General features: G+C 32.6%; 1 protein-coding gene across 1 annotated transcript in view; it reads right to left on the bottom strand.

Moving 5' to 3' along the window:
* LOC137616595 (QRFP-like peptide receptor) overlaps positions 1–14,888 on the bottom strand; it is a 90,091-nt gene that overhangs the window by 18,858 nt on the left and 56,345 nt on the right. Inside the window, exons 2-4 of the mRNA XM_068346488.1 lie at positions 6,946–8,327; positions 1,309–1,540; positions 1–78 (exon numbers count right to left, since the gene is read on the bottom strand). The exon at positions 1–78 is cut by the window's left edge and continues 110 nt beyond it. Coding sequence (XP_068202589.1) covers positions 1–78; positions 1,309–1,540; positions 6,946–7,161 — 526 coding nt within the window. The 5' untranslated portion in view covers positions 7,162–8,327. The remainder of the gene's footprint in view (positions 79–1,308; positions 1,541–6,945; positions 8,328–14,888) is intronic.

The raw sequence follows: 14,888 nt of genomic DNA, 5'->3' as shown, positions 1-14,888 counted from the left end.
TCAAGGGTAACATCACAGCATAGACCCTATCACAGGCCACAGCAGACAGGGTCATCACCGAAGCGGAGACGCAAGTTGCTGTAAATTATAGAAATGTTATTGGCTAATCTCGGCAGATAAGGTATGGAAAACTAGTTAAAAGAATCTGCTTTATGAATTTGCTTAGGATTAAAAAAAAAAAAAAACTCCAGACGTACTGTCCTAACTCTTTCTTGGTGGCCAGTCCAGACATTTTCTGGATTTCTTCGAGCCTGTATGGACATCAGGTTATCATAACCTATTGGCCTTATTATTATTATTATTATTATTATTATTATTATTATTATTATTATTACTTCTACTAATACTACAATTATTATTAGCATTATTATTATCATTATTATTATCATCCTTCTTATTATTATTATTATTATTATTATTATTATTAAAAGCTAAGCTACAACCCTAGTTGGAAAAGCAGGATGCTATAAGCTTAAGAGCTTCAACAAGGAAAAATACATTATTATTATCATTATTATTATCATCCTTCTTCTTCTTCTTCTTCTTCTTCTTATTATTATTATTATTATTATTATTATTATTATTATTATTATTATTATTATAAGCTAAGCTACAACCCTAGTTGGAAAAGCAGGATGCTATAAGCCCAAGAGCTCCAACAGAGAAAAATACCTCAGTAAGGAAAGGAAATAAGAAAATAATTAAACTATATGAGAAGTAATGACTAATCAGAATATAATATTTTAAGAACAGCAACAAGATTAAAACAGATCTTTCATATATAAACCATAAAAAGCGACTAATGACAGCTTGTTCAACATAAAAACATTTGCTGCATATTTGAATTTGGAAGTTCCACAGATTCAACTACCTGATTAGGAAGATCATTCCACAACCTGATCACAGTTGGAATAAAACTTAGCTTTAAACGGGAATATATTCAGCATGAATTCAAAGAAAAATTTAAAAAATAATCCAAAAATTGTTGCTTACTCTGCGTGAGGATATAAGTTACACAGATTCAACTACCTGATTAGGAAGATCATTCCACAACTTGGTCACAGCTGGAATAAAACTTAGCATTAAACGGGAATATATTCAGCATGAATTAAAAGAAAAATAGAAAAAAATCTCCAAATATTGTTGCTTACTCTGCGTGAGGATATAAGTTACATAGATTCAACTACCTGATTAGGAAGATCATTCCACAACTTGGTCACAGCTGGAAGAAAACTTAACTTTAAACGGGAATATATTCAGCATGAATTAAAAGAAAAATAGAAAAAATCTCTAAAAATTGTTGCTTACTCTGCGTGAGGACATTGATTTTACACAAAGGTCTCCCTAAAATGTAGACAGGCATCGTGATTTGGCTGGTGATTGTTGGCCAACACAAGACGGTGATGAGAAGGTCGGACACGGCCAGGTTGACCAGATAGTAATTGACGGTTGATCTCAAGAAGGAGTTTTGGTACACGACGATCATGACGACCAGGTTTCCGCAAACCGAGAAGAAGAAGACGATGACGAAGAGGATGATCTGCAAAGAGGAAAGGACAATTATTTCTACTTTCTTCTCCTTCACTTTTTTGTAATTTGCCGCTACATTTCAGCAATATTGTTCAATTTTACAGTTGTTTTTATGAATTTTACATGAATATAAATAGGACAATTATTGCTACTCTTCACATTTTTGTATCTTGCTGCTACATATCAGCAATATTGTTCAATTTTACAATTGTACTTATGAATTTTACATGAATATAAATAGGACAATTATTTCTTCACTTTCTTCTTCACTTTTTTGTAATTTGCCGCTACATTTCGGCAATATTGTTCAATTTTGCGATTGTATTTATGAATTGTATATGAATACAAATATATAAGCATATAAAGGTTTCATAGATATTTAAAGTTATCTTCACCTTTTTGTAATTTGCCGCTACATTTCAGCAATATTGTTCAATTTTACAACTGTATTTATGAATTATACATGAATACAAATATATAAGTATATAAAGGTTCCATAAATAATTTAGATTACTTTTATTTTTGTTTTATGACTTTTCTTTAGTTACGAAAAGTTTCTAAAAAAAAAAATCTGGATTTACCTAAACTGTCCATAGGTTAGAATAAAACCTGTCAAAAGCAAAGTAGGCAGGCTATACCAAAAAGAGCTATATATATATATATATATATATACATATATATATATATATATATATATATACATATATATATATATATATATATACTGTATATATACACTCATCAAGATTAAAATAGAGGTGTAAAAGATTAAATTGCTACTAATTAAGCCAATTTGTATGTTACTCCAACCTCTTAATTTCATGCTACAACACTTGTACTGTAGTTTTCTATATAATACCATACAGTGGTGCAGTGGCCTCCCTATACGTAAACAGGAATATGCACCTGTATATTTTTCCCATAATTAACTAATTTTCTAAGTTACCAAGATGCAGACCGTAACACAAGCTGCTGTCTTTTACCTCCTAATCTTTACTCTTGTCTTTGGAATACTGATTCTTCTTAGGTATACTAATTCCTCTTTGGAATACTGATTTCATTTTGGAATACTGATCCGCCTTCGAAATACTGATTCATTTTTAGAATACTGATTCTTCTTTGGAATACTGATCCTTCTTTGGAATACTGATTTCATTTTGGAATACTGATTTCAATTTGGAATACTGATTCATCCATGGAATACTGATTCATCTGCGAAATACTGATTCATTTTCAGAATACTGATTCCTCTTTGGAATACTGATTTCTCTTTGGATCACTGATTTCTCTTTGGAATACTGATTCCTCTTTGGAATACTGATTTCATTTTGGAATACTGATTCATGCATGGAATACTGATTCCTCTTTGGAATACTCATTTCATTTTGGAATACTGATTCATCCATGGAATACTGATTTCTCTTTGGAATACTGATTTCATTTTGGAACACTGATTCATCTTTGGAATACTGATTCATCTTTGGAATACTGATTTCTTTATGGTGGAATACTGGTTCATCTTCGAAATACTGATTCATTTTTAGAATACCGATTCCTCTTTGGAATACTGATTTATCTTTGAAATGCTGATTCCTCTTTGGAATACTGATTCCTCTTTGGAATACTGATTCCTACTCATTTATTTCATTCCCACATAAAATCATTATAATACTAACCCACAAAAAAATACGTGGATAGCCTTATTTGAAGCTTTTTTTTATTTATTTTTTCTTCTATTTTGCTTGTATTCTTATTGGAGCTTAAAGCTTTAAAGCATCACATTTACATTCACCTGAAACTTTTCTTCCAATGGAAAATTTCCTATTCCTTATATTACCGCCCCCCCCCCTTTCTTCCCCCCCCCCTTTCTTTCCCCCCCCCCCGTGTTTTCTTTCGATGTTAGTGTTTCTAACTTTTTCCATTGAAGAATTTTCTCTTAATTGTATGAAATTACAATTTTTATGAATCCTCATACGCTTTTTTGGGTTAATTATCGTGACTTTTAATCTATTCATACAAGTCTGATACCTCAGCCGTTTGGAACTTTTCATATAATTGAAAATCTTCATTGCCATATTATTATTATTATTATTATTATTATTATTATTACTTGCCCAGATTCAACCCTAGTTAGAAAATTAAGGGCTCCAACAGGGAAAAATAGCCTAGTGAGGAAAGGAAATAAGGAAGTAAATAAACTATAAGAGAAGTAATGAACAATCAAAATAAAATATTTTAAGAACAGTAACAACATAAAAAAGATCTTTCTTACATAAACTATAAAAAATTATAACAAATTATTATTATTATTACTATCCAAGCTACAACCCTAGTTGGAAAAGCAAGATGCTATAAGCCCAGGGGCTCCAACAGGGAAAAATAGCCCAGTGAGGAAAGGAAATAAGGAAATAAATAAATGAAGAGAACAAATTAACAATAAATCATTCTAAAATAAGAAACAACATCAAAACAGACATGTCATATAATAAACTATCAAAAACATCAAATACAAATATGTCAAATAAACTATAAAAAGACTATGTCCGCCTGGTCAACAAAAAAGCATTTGCTCCAACTTTGAACTTTTGAAGTTCTACTGATTCAACCACCCGATTAGGAAGATCATTCCACAACTTGGTCACAGCTGGAATAAAACTTCTAGAGTACTGCGTAGTATTGAGCCTCGTGATGGAGAAGGCCTGGCTATTAGAATTAACTGCCTGCCTAGTATTACGAACAGGATAGAATTGTCCAGGGAGATCTGAATTTAAAGGATGGTCAGAGTTGTGAAAAATCTTATGCAACATACATAATGAACTAATTGAACGACGGTGCCAGAGATTAATATCTAGATCAGGAATAAGAAATTTAATAGACCGTAAGTTTCTGTCCAACAAATTAAGATGAGAATCAGCAGCTGAAGACCAGACAGGAGAACAATACTCAAAACAAGGTAGAATGAAAGAATTAAAACACTTCTTCAGAATAGATTGATCACCGAAAATCTAGAAAGACTTTCTCAATAAGCCTATTTTTTGTGAAATTGAAGAAGACACAGACCTTATATGTTTCTCAAAAGTAAATTTACTGTCGAAAATCACACCTAAAATTTTGAAAGAGTCATACATATCTAAGGAAACATTATCAATACTGAGATCCGGATGTTGAGGAACCACCGTCCTTGACCTACTTACAATCATACTTTGAGTTTTGTTAGGATTCAACTTCATACCCCATAATTTGCACCATGCACTAATTCTAGCTAAATCTCTATTAAGGGATTCACCAACCCTAGATCTACATTCAGGGGATGGAATTGATGCAAAGAGAGTAGCATCATCTGCATATGCAACAAGCTTGTTTTCTAGGCCAAACCATATGTCATGTGTATATAGTATGAAAAGTAATGGGCCAAGAACACTACCCTGTGGAACACCGGATATCACATTCCTATAATCACTATGGTGCCCATCAACAACAACTCTTTGAGATCTATTACTTAAAAAATCAGTAATAATGCTAAGAAACGACCCACCCACTCCCAACTGTTTAAGTTTGAAAACAAGGGCCTCATGATTAACACGGTCAAAGGCAGCACTAAAATCAAGGCCAATCATACGAACTTCCCGACCACAATCAAGGGATTTCTGTACAGCATTGGAGATTGTAAGAAGGGCATCACATGCTCCAAGGCCTTTACGAAAACCAAATTGCAAACTAGGGAGTAGATGATTACCTTCAGCAAACCTATTAAGACGTTTTGCCAGAAGACGTTCAAAAACTTTAGATAATATGGGAGTTATGGAAATTGGGCGGTAATCAGTGGGACTTGAGCTACCACAAACACATTTACATAGAGGAGTAACATTACCAATTCTCCAACTAGTGCTAAAAGCTCCTCTTCTTGCTAACTTGCGCAAAATAACAGATAACTTTGGAGCTAAGAAATCTGCTGTCTTTATAAAAAACAAAGGAAAAATACCATTTGGGTCTACACCTCCATAAGCATCAAGGTCCATCAACAGAGCTTTAATCTCACGAGATCGAAAAGCTAAACTAGTTAGTTTAGCCTCAGGAAAACAGGAATGAGGAAGTTCAAGTTTTTCATTACTCTGTTTACTGTCAAAAACATCAGCCAAAAGGGTTGCCTTTTCCTTTGGACAGTGAGTGACTGAGCCATCTGGTTTAAGTAAAGGAGGAACTGTTGCATCTACACCAAAGAGTGCAGATTTAAGGGTAGACCACCATTTATGTTCCTGAGTTGTACCAGAAAGTGTTTCTTTTATGGTTAAATTGTACTCCTTTTCAGTTGAGGCATAAACTCTCTGAGCAAAAGCTCGAAGCTGAGTATAGTTGTTCCAGGTCAAATCTGATCTGTTACCCTTCCAAAGTTGATAGGCCTCCTGCTTCTCCAAAAAAGCACGTCTACAATCATCATTGAACCACGGTTTGTCCTTCACTCGGTACCTTAGCACACGAGAAGGGATACGCCTATCAATTATGTTGACTAGATTCTCATTCAAAGGGAATCTGCTTGGGATTTCATATAAATTTTACAAGAATATGATATATCAGGGACAGGCTGCTCAGTCTTCACTAATAATGAAATCAAGGCATGATCAGATGTCCCGACTGGAGAACCAACCTTACCAGTTATAACGCCAGGGGAGTCAGTGTATACAAGGTCCAAGCAATTACCAGACCTGTGAGTAGCTTCATTTATGATTTGTTCACAGCCTGATTCAGAGGCAAAGTCTAAAGCTCTTAAGCCATGGCGATCGGTAGGAGAGATAGAACTTAACCACTCCCTATGGTGAGCATTAAAATCACCAACAAAGACAAAAGAAGCCTTTCTATCATCTTCTTGTATCTTAGCCATAATGGTAAGAAGACAATCGAAGATAGAATCATCCATGTCTGGATTCCGGTAGATCGAACATAAATAAAAGTTGTTATGCCTGCCACAAACTTTTATTACCGGAATCTCATGACATCATGAATAATAAGATAGAATAGTGTACCCGAGTGTGCCCGAGTGTACCCTCAAGCAAGAGAACTCTAACCCTAGACAGTGCAAGACCATAGTACAGAGGCTATGGCACTACCTAAGACTGGAGAACAATGATTTGATTTTGGAGTATCCTTCCCTTAGAAGAGCTGTTTACCATAGCTAAAGAGTCTCTTCAACACCTTACAAAGCGAAAAGTAAACAATGAACCATTACAATAACGATTGACAAATAGAAAGAGTATTTGTTATTTTCAAATAACTTGCTTATTAAATAGGCCTATTTTGAAGATTTTTTAAAGATTTGTATTAAAAGATTGGCAACCTTTGCTTTCCCTTTTTTTTTTGGGGGGGGGGTGATATATTCAAGTTTATTATAATTAATTTAAAAACCTTCGCTATCCTCACCTGCAGGATTTCGTAACAGTCGAGAATCCCGGCAGCCTCGACGAGCATCGGAAAAGGATACTTCTCCCTCATGATGAGGGCTCCCGTGTGATTGCAAGGCCACGAAGGAATAGGAGGATTCTCGAACGTTCCCTCCTGAGTGAAGGATTCGTTCGTGTCCTGGCTGTTTGGTACGACGGTTGAAAAGAAGCTCGATGTATTGGTTTCGGCGACCATCTTGAATACCTAGAGAAGAAAGTACACGAGACACTACAATTCCCTCGTTTTCTAAGGTCCTTGCTTCTGAGGTGAACCCTTGTTCTGGGCGTCGTAAACTTGGTCGTTAGGTCGTTCCGTTATCCCGATGGGTCGTAGTTTAATTTGTTTAATTGAAGCCTCTGCTAAAGTATAAGTGTCGATACAATATTTGATTTCCAAGGGCAAAGACTGGCTCCTATCTAGATTCTCCAAAGATTTTGACTTGAGGGTATTTTACTGCCAGAGGGAGCTGTAAACACCAACGATAATTCCCAGAACATCCACTTGAAGAAGGACATCTTATTGTTAAGTGTGATGGTGATGAAGGCAATGATGTTTTTTTCTAAGCTTTTTTCACATTCTGGTAGATATTCTAGTCACTTAGGAAATTGTTGATTTTCTTAGAAGTATTGAATAATGTGGATTAACTTCTACGTACCATTGCACAATCAGTAAAAGCTATTATTCGTTTTCAAGTTTATATTTTCACTATTTCGATTAACGATATCATTCTTAAAGGATTCTTAAAATTATAAATCGTACCAAGAAGCACATTCACATTACATTATAGCTAATGTTGGGTTAGCTGATATAAACTTTATTGCTAGGTGTGTTTTTAGTCGATGTCTGAAGACTGGTGGTCTTCGAATTACCGTTTATCCTGCATCTCAGTTTCCGAATCCTCAATCGTAGCACTGAATGACTTGCCTCCTCTCATCCATTTTTGAATTTTGTGACAATATTTTTTCAATATGTGCTAGCTTTCACTTCTATGAGAGTTTTTGGCACTGGGCTTTGTTATCTTTCATTGCACTGGCTATTTGAAGTTACGGGAAAATTGGGGTTGTTTTCTCTAAGGTAGGAGACTGATGAGAAAAGCATGGCACTTCTTAAACACACTGAAAAACTGATTTTTAAATACAATACTATTTGAATTAAAGATTCAGATAATTTCATCAAGTTCTGACGGCGGTTCACTTCCTTATTTGTTTTCTTCGTTCAGCTCATCAACAGACTCTTCCCTTAGAAGAGCTGTTTACCATAGCTAAAGAGAACAACCCCTTACAAAGAGTAAAGTAAACAATGTTTTTTTATCTTGCGTGTCCGATCACTGGTGACACTGGACTCCGTAGCACAGGCTTTACCTGAAAGAAAAAAAAAACCAAAGCTCTGAAGATTATTCTATGAGAGGTTAGTATTGTTTATTATATTTCACCATTTATTCTAAGTGTTTCAAAAGAATTACTAAATTGGTACTAAAATATTGCATTCTAAAGATTTGTTTTAGATAAGACAGCCAATATATATACACACATATATACATATATATATATATATATATATATATATATATGTGTGTGTGTATGTGTGTGTGTATGTGCGTGTGTGTGTATAAAATCCCTCTCCATATTTCAGATCACCAATTGCATCCTCAGTACATAGCGGATCTTTTACTTTCACTGAGTCCTCAGTATATCGTTAACCTTCTGAGGCCGATACCTGTTTATATTCTTTATATTTTGAATATTTCCATGGTAAAAAAAATAAGCTTTCTCACGCCTAAAAATTAATACAATAGCCTTATGAATAAAAATACAGTTTGAACGATCTTCCTTCTTTACTTTTTATTTACTTTATCAATCCTTCATTTTTATCGCTGATACTATAAAATAATTCTGTTACCCGCACAATCTTTATTAAAAAGAAAACCCACTTCATTTTCTTTGTACTTTTCATGTCCTCTGAAGCAAATGATATGACTCTATTTTAACTCTATATTAGATTCCCCAATTCTTCTGATTTCACTCAATCTTATTATATCCCAATTTATTTCTTTTAGCTCTTCTAGTAACACAGCAAAATCTTCTCTAGACAGGGTCTTGACATATACGTTGGATGTTCAGTTTACAAAGGTGGTCTTTTCTATTCTATATACATACATATATATACATATATATATATATATATATATATATATATATATATACATATATATATATATATATATATATATATATATATATATACTGTATATATATGAACATATATATATAATATATATATATATATATATATATATATATATACATATGTATAACTATATATATATATATGAATATATATACATATAAATATATATATATATATGTATATATATATATAGTTATATATATATATATATAATATATATATATAGTTACACATATGTATGTATTTATATATATATATATATATATATATGTATATATATATATATATATATATATATATATAATTACACACACACACATATATATATATATATATATATATATATATATATATATATATATAAAGTTACATATATGTACATATATATGTATATAAATATATATACATATATATATATATATATATATATATATATATATGTATATATATATATATATATATATATATATATATATATATATACATTTATAGGTACAGTATATATATATATATATATATATATATATATATATATATATATATATATATATTACTAGCTAAGCTGCAATCCTAGTTGGAAAAGCAGGATAATATAGGCACAATGGCTCCAACAGAGAAAAATAACCCAATGAAGAAAGGAAACAAGAAAATAAACAAGCTATATTAGGAGAAGCTGCATGACTAGAATAAAAAAAATCTTGATTCAAATCACAATACCAAATGGATAAGGTATTGTGATTTTAATAAAGATTTTTTATTCTAGTAACACAACTTTGTTTTTCATTAGTTTTGACAGAGAAGTTATGTATTAGGTACTATGTTTTTTATTTATTTATTTATTTATTTATATTTTTGCAATGAAAAAGACCAAATTTTAGTACATCATCTCTCTGAATATGCATACGAATTGATTACCTCTGCAACGAAGTTGGGAGTAGGTTATGTTTTCGCCCCTTTTTGTCCATTTGTCTGTTTGTCTGTTTCCTGGCCACAATTTTACCCATAGAGCAGTGAAACTTTCAGGGAATAATTGTTATGTTAAGATGTCTAAGTGATTCAATTGTGAGAGCCTTAGGTCAAAGGTCAAGGTCAAGGTCGAGCAAAAGATCGACCGAATTAACCCTAACCCCAAATTCGCACATGGTTGTCACACATACTTCAAATACGCCTGCTTTCGAGAAATATGCTCCCGTGGCGGAGGTCTGCACTCTCAGAGTGCTTCTCTAGTTTTCCATGTTTCCAAATCTTGCTATAGCTGGGTGCAAGAACACTATCTATTTGCTAATAGTATAACAAAAATTCCCTTTGATGGACAAGTGTTTAAGTTTATTTTCTTTTTGTATTGACTCATGCATAGCCGTTTAAAAAAAAAATACAAAAATTCCTTTATCTTTATTCTCGAGTCAAAGTTAATTTGAAATCATGAGCAATTTGCGGCATGAAAGGCACGTGTGTTAGTGTTGATATTATACAGTAAACAGATCTTTGTTTAAAATTCTTAATCGTTCAGCATGCTAGGGAAGTGCAACAGCGTGAGAATATAAAAGTAATAGCAAACGCTTTTTTTTTTTTTTTTTTGTAAAGGTATAGACTTTGCGTCAATAAGCGTAGGAGGAGATGATGATGATGACGAAAGGTAAAGATTCTATTAATAGCGCTATTTTCGCTTATCCAGACTGTATAAAAGCTCTTTTGTCTATGATAATATCTATTGCATTGCGGATACGATGAGGGTGATTTTGACCTGGTAAGTCAAAAGCCTCTTCATCTTCAGAGGATTTCTTCCCTAAGTGAATGATAAACGATCACTTAGGACAAGGAGTGTTCACTCTTGAGCTAAAGCAACCTTAGAACGGGGATGTGGATCCATGTAACTTACTTCTCGATAGATACATGATTCTCCATCTTGAATGCATATATGATACTTGTATCGAAATAAAGAATCAGGCATGGATTACTATAATCATTATTACTATCACTAAATTGTTATTATTATTATTATTATTATTATTATTATTATTATTATTATTGTTATTATTATTATTATTATTATTTTTATTATTATTTGTCTCCATCTTTTCCCACTTTTATTATTATTATTATTATTAGTAGTAGTAGTAGTAGTAGTAGTAGTAGTAGTAGTATTCGATATACTACTACTACTACTACTACTACTACTAATAATAATAATAATAATAATAATAATTATTATTATTATTAGTAGTAGTAGTAGTAGTAGTAGTAGTAGTAGTAGTAGTAGTATATCGAATAAATGAGACCAGAATCTTGCTTGCCACATCAGTGGTCTCATTTATTTGATTTACCACTACTACTACTACCACTACTGCTACTAATAACAACAACAACAACAACAACAATAATAATAATAATAATAATAATAATAATAATAATAATGATAATTATTATTATTATTATTATTAGTATTAATAATAATAATAACTATTATTATTATTATCATCATTATTATTATTATTATTAATAATAATAATGATAATAGTTATTATTATTATTATTAGTAGTAGTAGTAGTAGTAGTAGTAGTAGTAGTAGTAGTAGTATTATATGGAATAAATGATACCATTGATGTGGCAAACAAGATTCTGCTGAAGTATAAATAAATGAAAATGCACCCTGTAAAACGCTAGTAAGTAAAGATAAGACAAAAGTAGAATCAACTAAACCGTAAAAAGAAGAAATATATGGAATCAGAAAAAAAAAAATCTCCCTCTAAAAATGTTGTACTAAAATCTTTTTTATAATTTTTTTGTTTTTTGACGTGGTAATTGCAGCTTTTATAAAAGTAAAAACACTAGGTAAGCAATATAGTGCGGTACCACGAGAACAGTTAATGTCAATAAGAAATCTAACCATTGGGAATTGAAAGAGAAGGTTCTTAAGACTATAGTCAAATTTCTTTTAGCGATGCAGATTTGCACCGGCTCGCAGCGGTGCCCTTTTAGCTCGGAAAAGTTTCCTGATCGCTGATTGGTTGGACGAGATCATTCTAACCAATCAGCGATCAGGAAACTTTTCCGAGCTAAAAGGGCACCGTTGCGAGTCGGTGCAAATCTGCCTGGATAAAAGAAATGGACTATAGTATTTAATTATTTGCCATTTGCAAAGGATTATACACTTCTTGCTTTGTTGTACTCATGAAGGCCTCTTCAGAGCAAAATTAATAACTATGACTATATAGCTGGTTGGCTTAGGTAGCCGACCCAGTGCCAGTACTGGTGTGAGCCTCAGAACAGTAGCACGGAAATTAGGTAGTTTTGCCGATTTGCGAACTGAATACAGGTCCTCCTAATACCAAATGGGGAACTGTATCTAGATTATCCAGCATGGGCCAGTCTGTATGCCAACCCATGTCTATGTCGGAAAATCGAGAGGTTCTTAAGGCTAGCTTATACAGGGATAGTTCACTGGCGCCAGTAACTATAGCGGCAAGTAAACTTTCCAGGGTAGTAAGCGTTTGCACGAGAGCAGTGTTTTGGGTAGAAGTTGCCGCCAGTAGCTTATTGTTACATCCCGTAAGAATGAATCGACTCTCTTAAGCCAAAATAGTGGAGGATGATAAATATCCTCTACTCTTGCTACACTTTTCTTAGATTTTTCCACTTTTATTATTTTTTGCCTATAAACACACTTCAGAGCTTTGATTTTCCTTTTTAAAAAATCAAGGTTGGGAATGTTTACTTCCAAATTAATCAGAGCATCACTAATTTCTTGAAGAGATACATGCCTTGCTTATAACGATTCATGTAATCGTTATGTCTAATGTTCCACAAATATTCAAATTCCTCGTATTTATCCAAAAACTTCACTAAATCCTCGGTATTCCACTTCTCTGACATGACGATCCTTGTGAAGGCAAGTGACAACTGGGGAAGTTTGTTCTTCCACGGGGATAGTTACTGGCGCCAGTAGCTCAAGTGTCCGGATAGTGGCCAGTAAAGGAGCCGGTATTTCAACCCTACTTGCCACTATCCTGGATAGTAAACTCTCAAAGACAGTTTACTAACTTTGCCTTTATAAGGGGATAAAGTAAACTGGCACCAGTATACTATCCTCGTGTCAACGGGGCTTTATGAAAGAAATGCTCTAAAAATTGAAGAAACTTGTTACAAAGGAATTCCTGTGTTCAACTATTTAATTGACAAAATGTAACTATTGTATTTTGTTATTTTAAATAAAAGTAAAAAAAAAAAAGTTAAAAAAAAATTATACAGAAATCATAGTAAGAGGGTTTTGTAATATTTTAGTTAAAAGGTTTTTGAAAGTTTTTATTAAAAGATACAAACCTATTGAACTATTTTAGGGCTTAATCGTTATGGTAACTAACTCGCGACACTGCCTATAGAATGCCAACTTTAATAGATAAGATATCCATTTTATTATTATTATTATCATTATTATTATTATTATTATTATCATTATTATTATTATTATTATTATTATCATTATTATTATTATTATTATTATTATTATTATTACTTGCTAAGCAACAACCCTAGTTGGAAAAGCAGGATGCTATAAGCCCAGGGGCTCCAACAGGGCAAATAACTCAGTGAGGAAAGGGATCAAGGAAAAATAAAAAATTTTAAGAAGAGCAACAATATTAAAATAAGTATCACTTTATAAACTATAAAAACTTTAACAAAACAAGAGGAAGAGAAATAAGATATAAGATAGAACAGTGACCCCAAGTGTACCCTCAAGCAAGAGAACTCTAGCCCAAGACAGTGGAAGACCATGGTACAGAGGCTATGGCACTACCGAAGACTAGAGAACAATGGTTTGATTTTGGAGTGTCCTTCTCCTAGAAGAGCTGCTTACCATAGCTAAAGAGTCTCTTTATAGTTATTCATGCAAAACATAAGATTTGGGGCAGATATTCCTTCTATAGGATACACGAAGATCACCAAATTAAAAGAACTTTTATCATGCATCTGAGTTTTTTCCAAACTACGATTTGGTTTCTGCTAATTAGTAAGGTTCTTTATTAACAAGATGGTGTTGACCGGACCTAAGCGTAATAAACATACATCAAGGTCTGGAAATTGCGAATACTAATCATATTGACAAAACACGTTAAAAAAAGATTCAATTAATTGGATTACTTAGTAATGAACGTCATCCAGCGCCTCACAATGATAATCTAGTCGCCAAAACGCGACCTCACTGTGGACAGCCTGAAAATGGACTTACAACAAACACAAGACGAATTTGAAGATGTTTTTGCTTATTCTTTAAAACAGAAACTAACATCTAAAAAAAAGATTGATTGATTGATTTAAAGTTTTCAGGCATCCTGACATCTAAGGTCATTGACGCCGGTAACATTTAATTTATGTATACAAAAATAAAAAATAAAATAAAAAATAAAAGAGTATTCAATTAAAATAAAGAATATTGTAAGCTTTTAATTCAGATGATTCAAATGATTCACTTCCTTAAAATAAGATATGTTTCAAGTGTTTACAATGTGTGCAGAAACACACCTGCATTGTGATCGTGAACCTTTTTAGATGTAAATATTGACTTCTTCCTTTCTGCTCCCGGGCAGTGATTCATGTCAGTTTTTCTTATTTTTTGTAAATATATCAGTTATTCCCAGCCAGCCTTTCCTTCCAAATCATGCCCAGCAAAATTTCATAATATATTAAATGTTTTATCGAAAGTTCCAAAAACTATAAGAGAGATTACTCGAGTGCC

The sequence above is a fragment of the Palaemon carinicauda genome, chromosome 22, assembly GCF_036898095.1.
Source record: "Palaemon carinicauda isolate YSFRI2023 chromosome 22, ASM3689809v2, whole genome shotgun sequence".
Lineage (NCBI taxonomy): Eukaryota > Metazoa > Arthropoda > Malacostraca > Decapoda > Palaemonidae > Palaemon > Palaemon carinicauda.
Note: the sequence above shows the minus strand (reverse complement) of the source record. Positions and strands in the feature narration are given on the sequence as shown.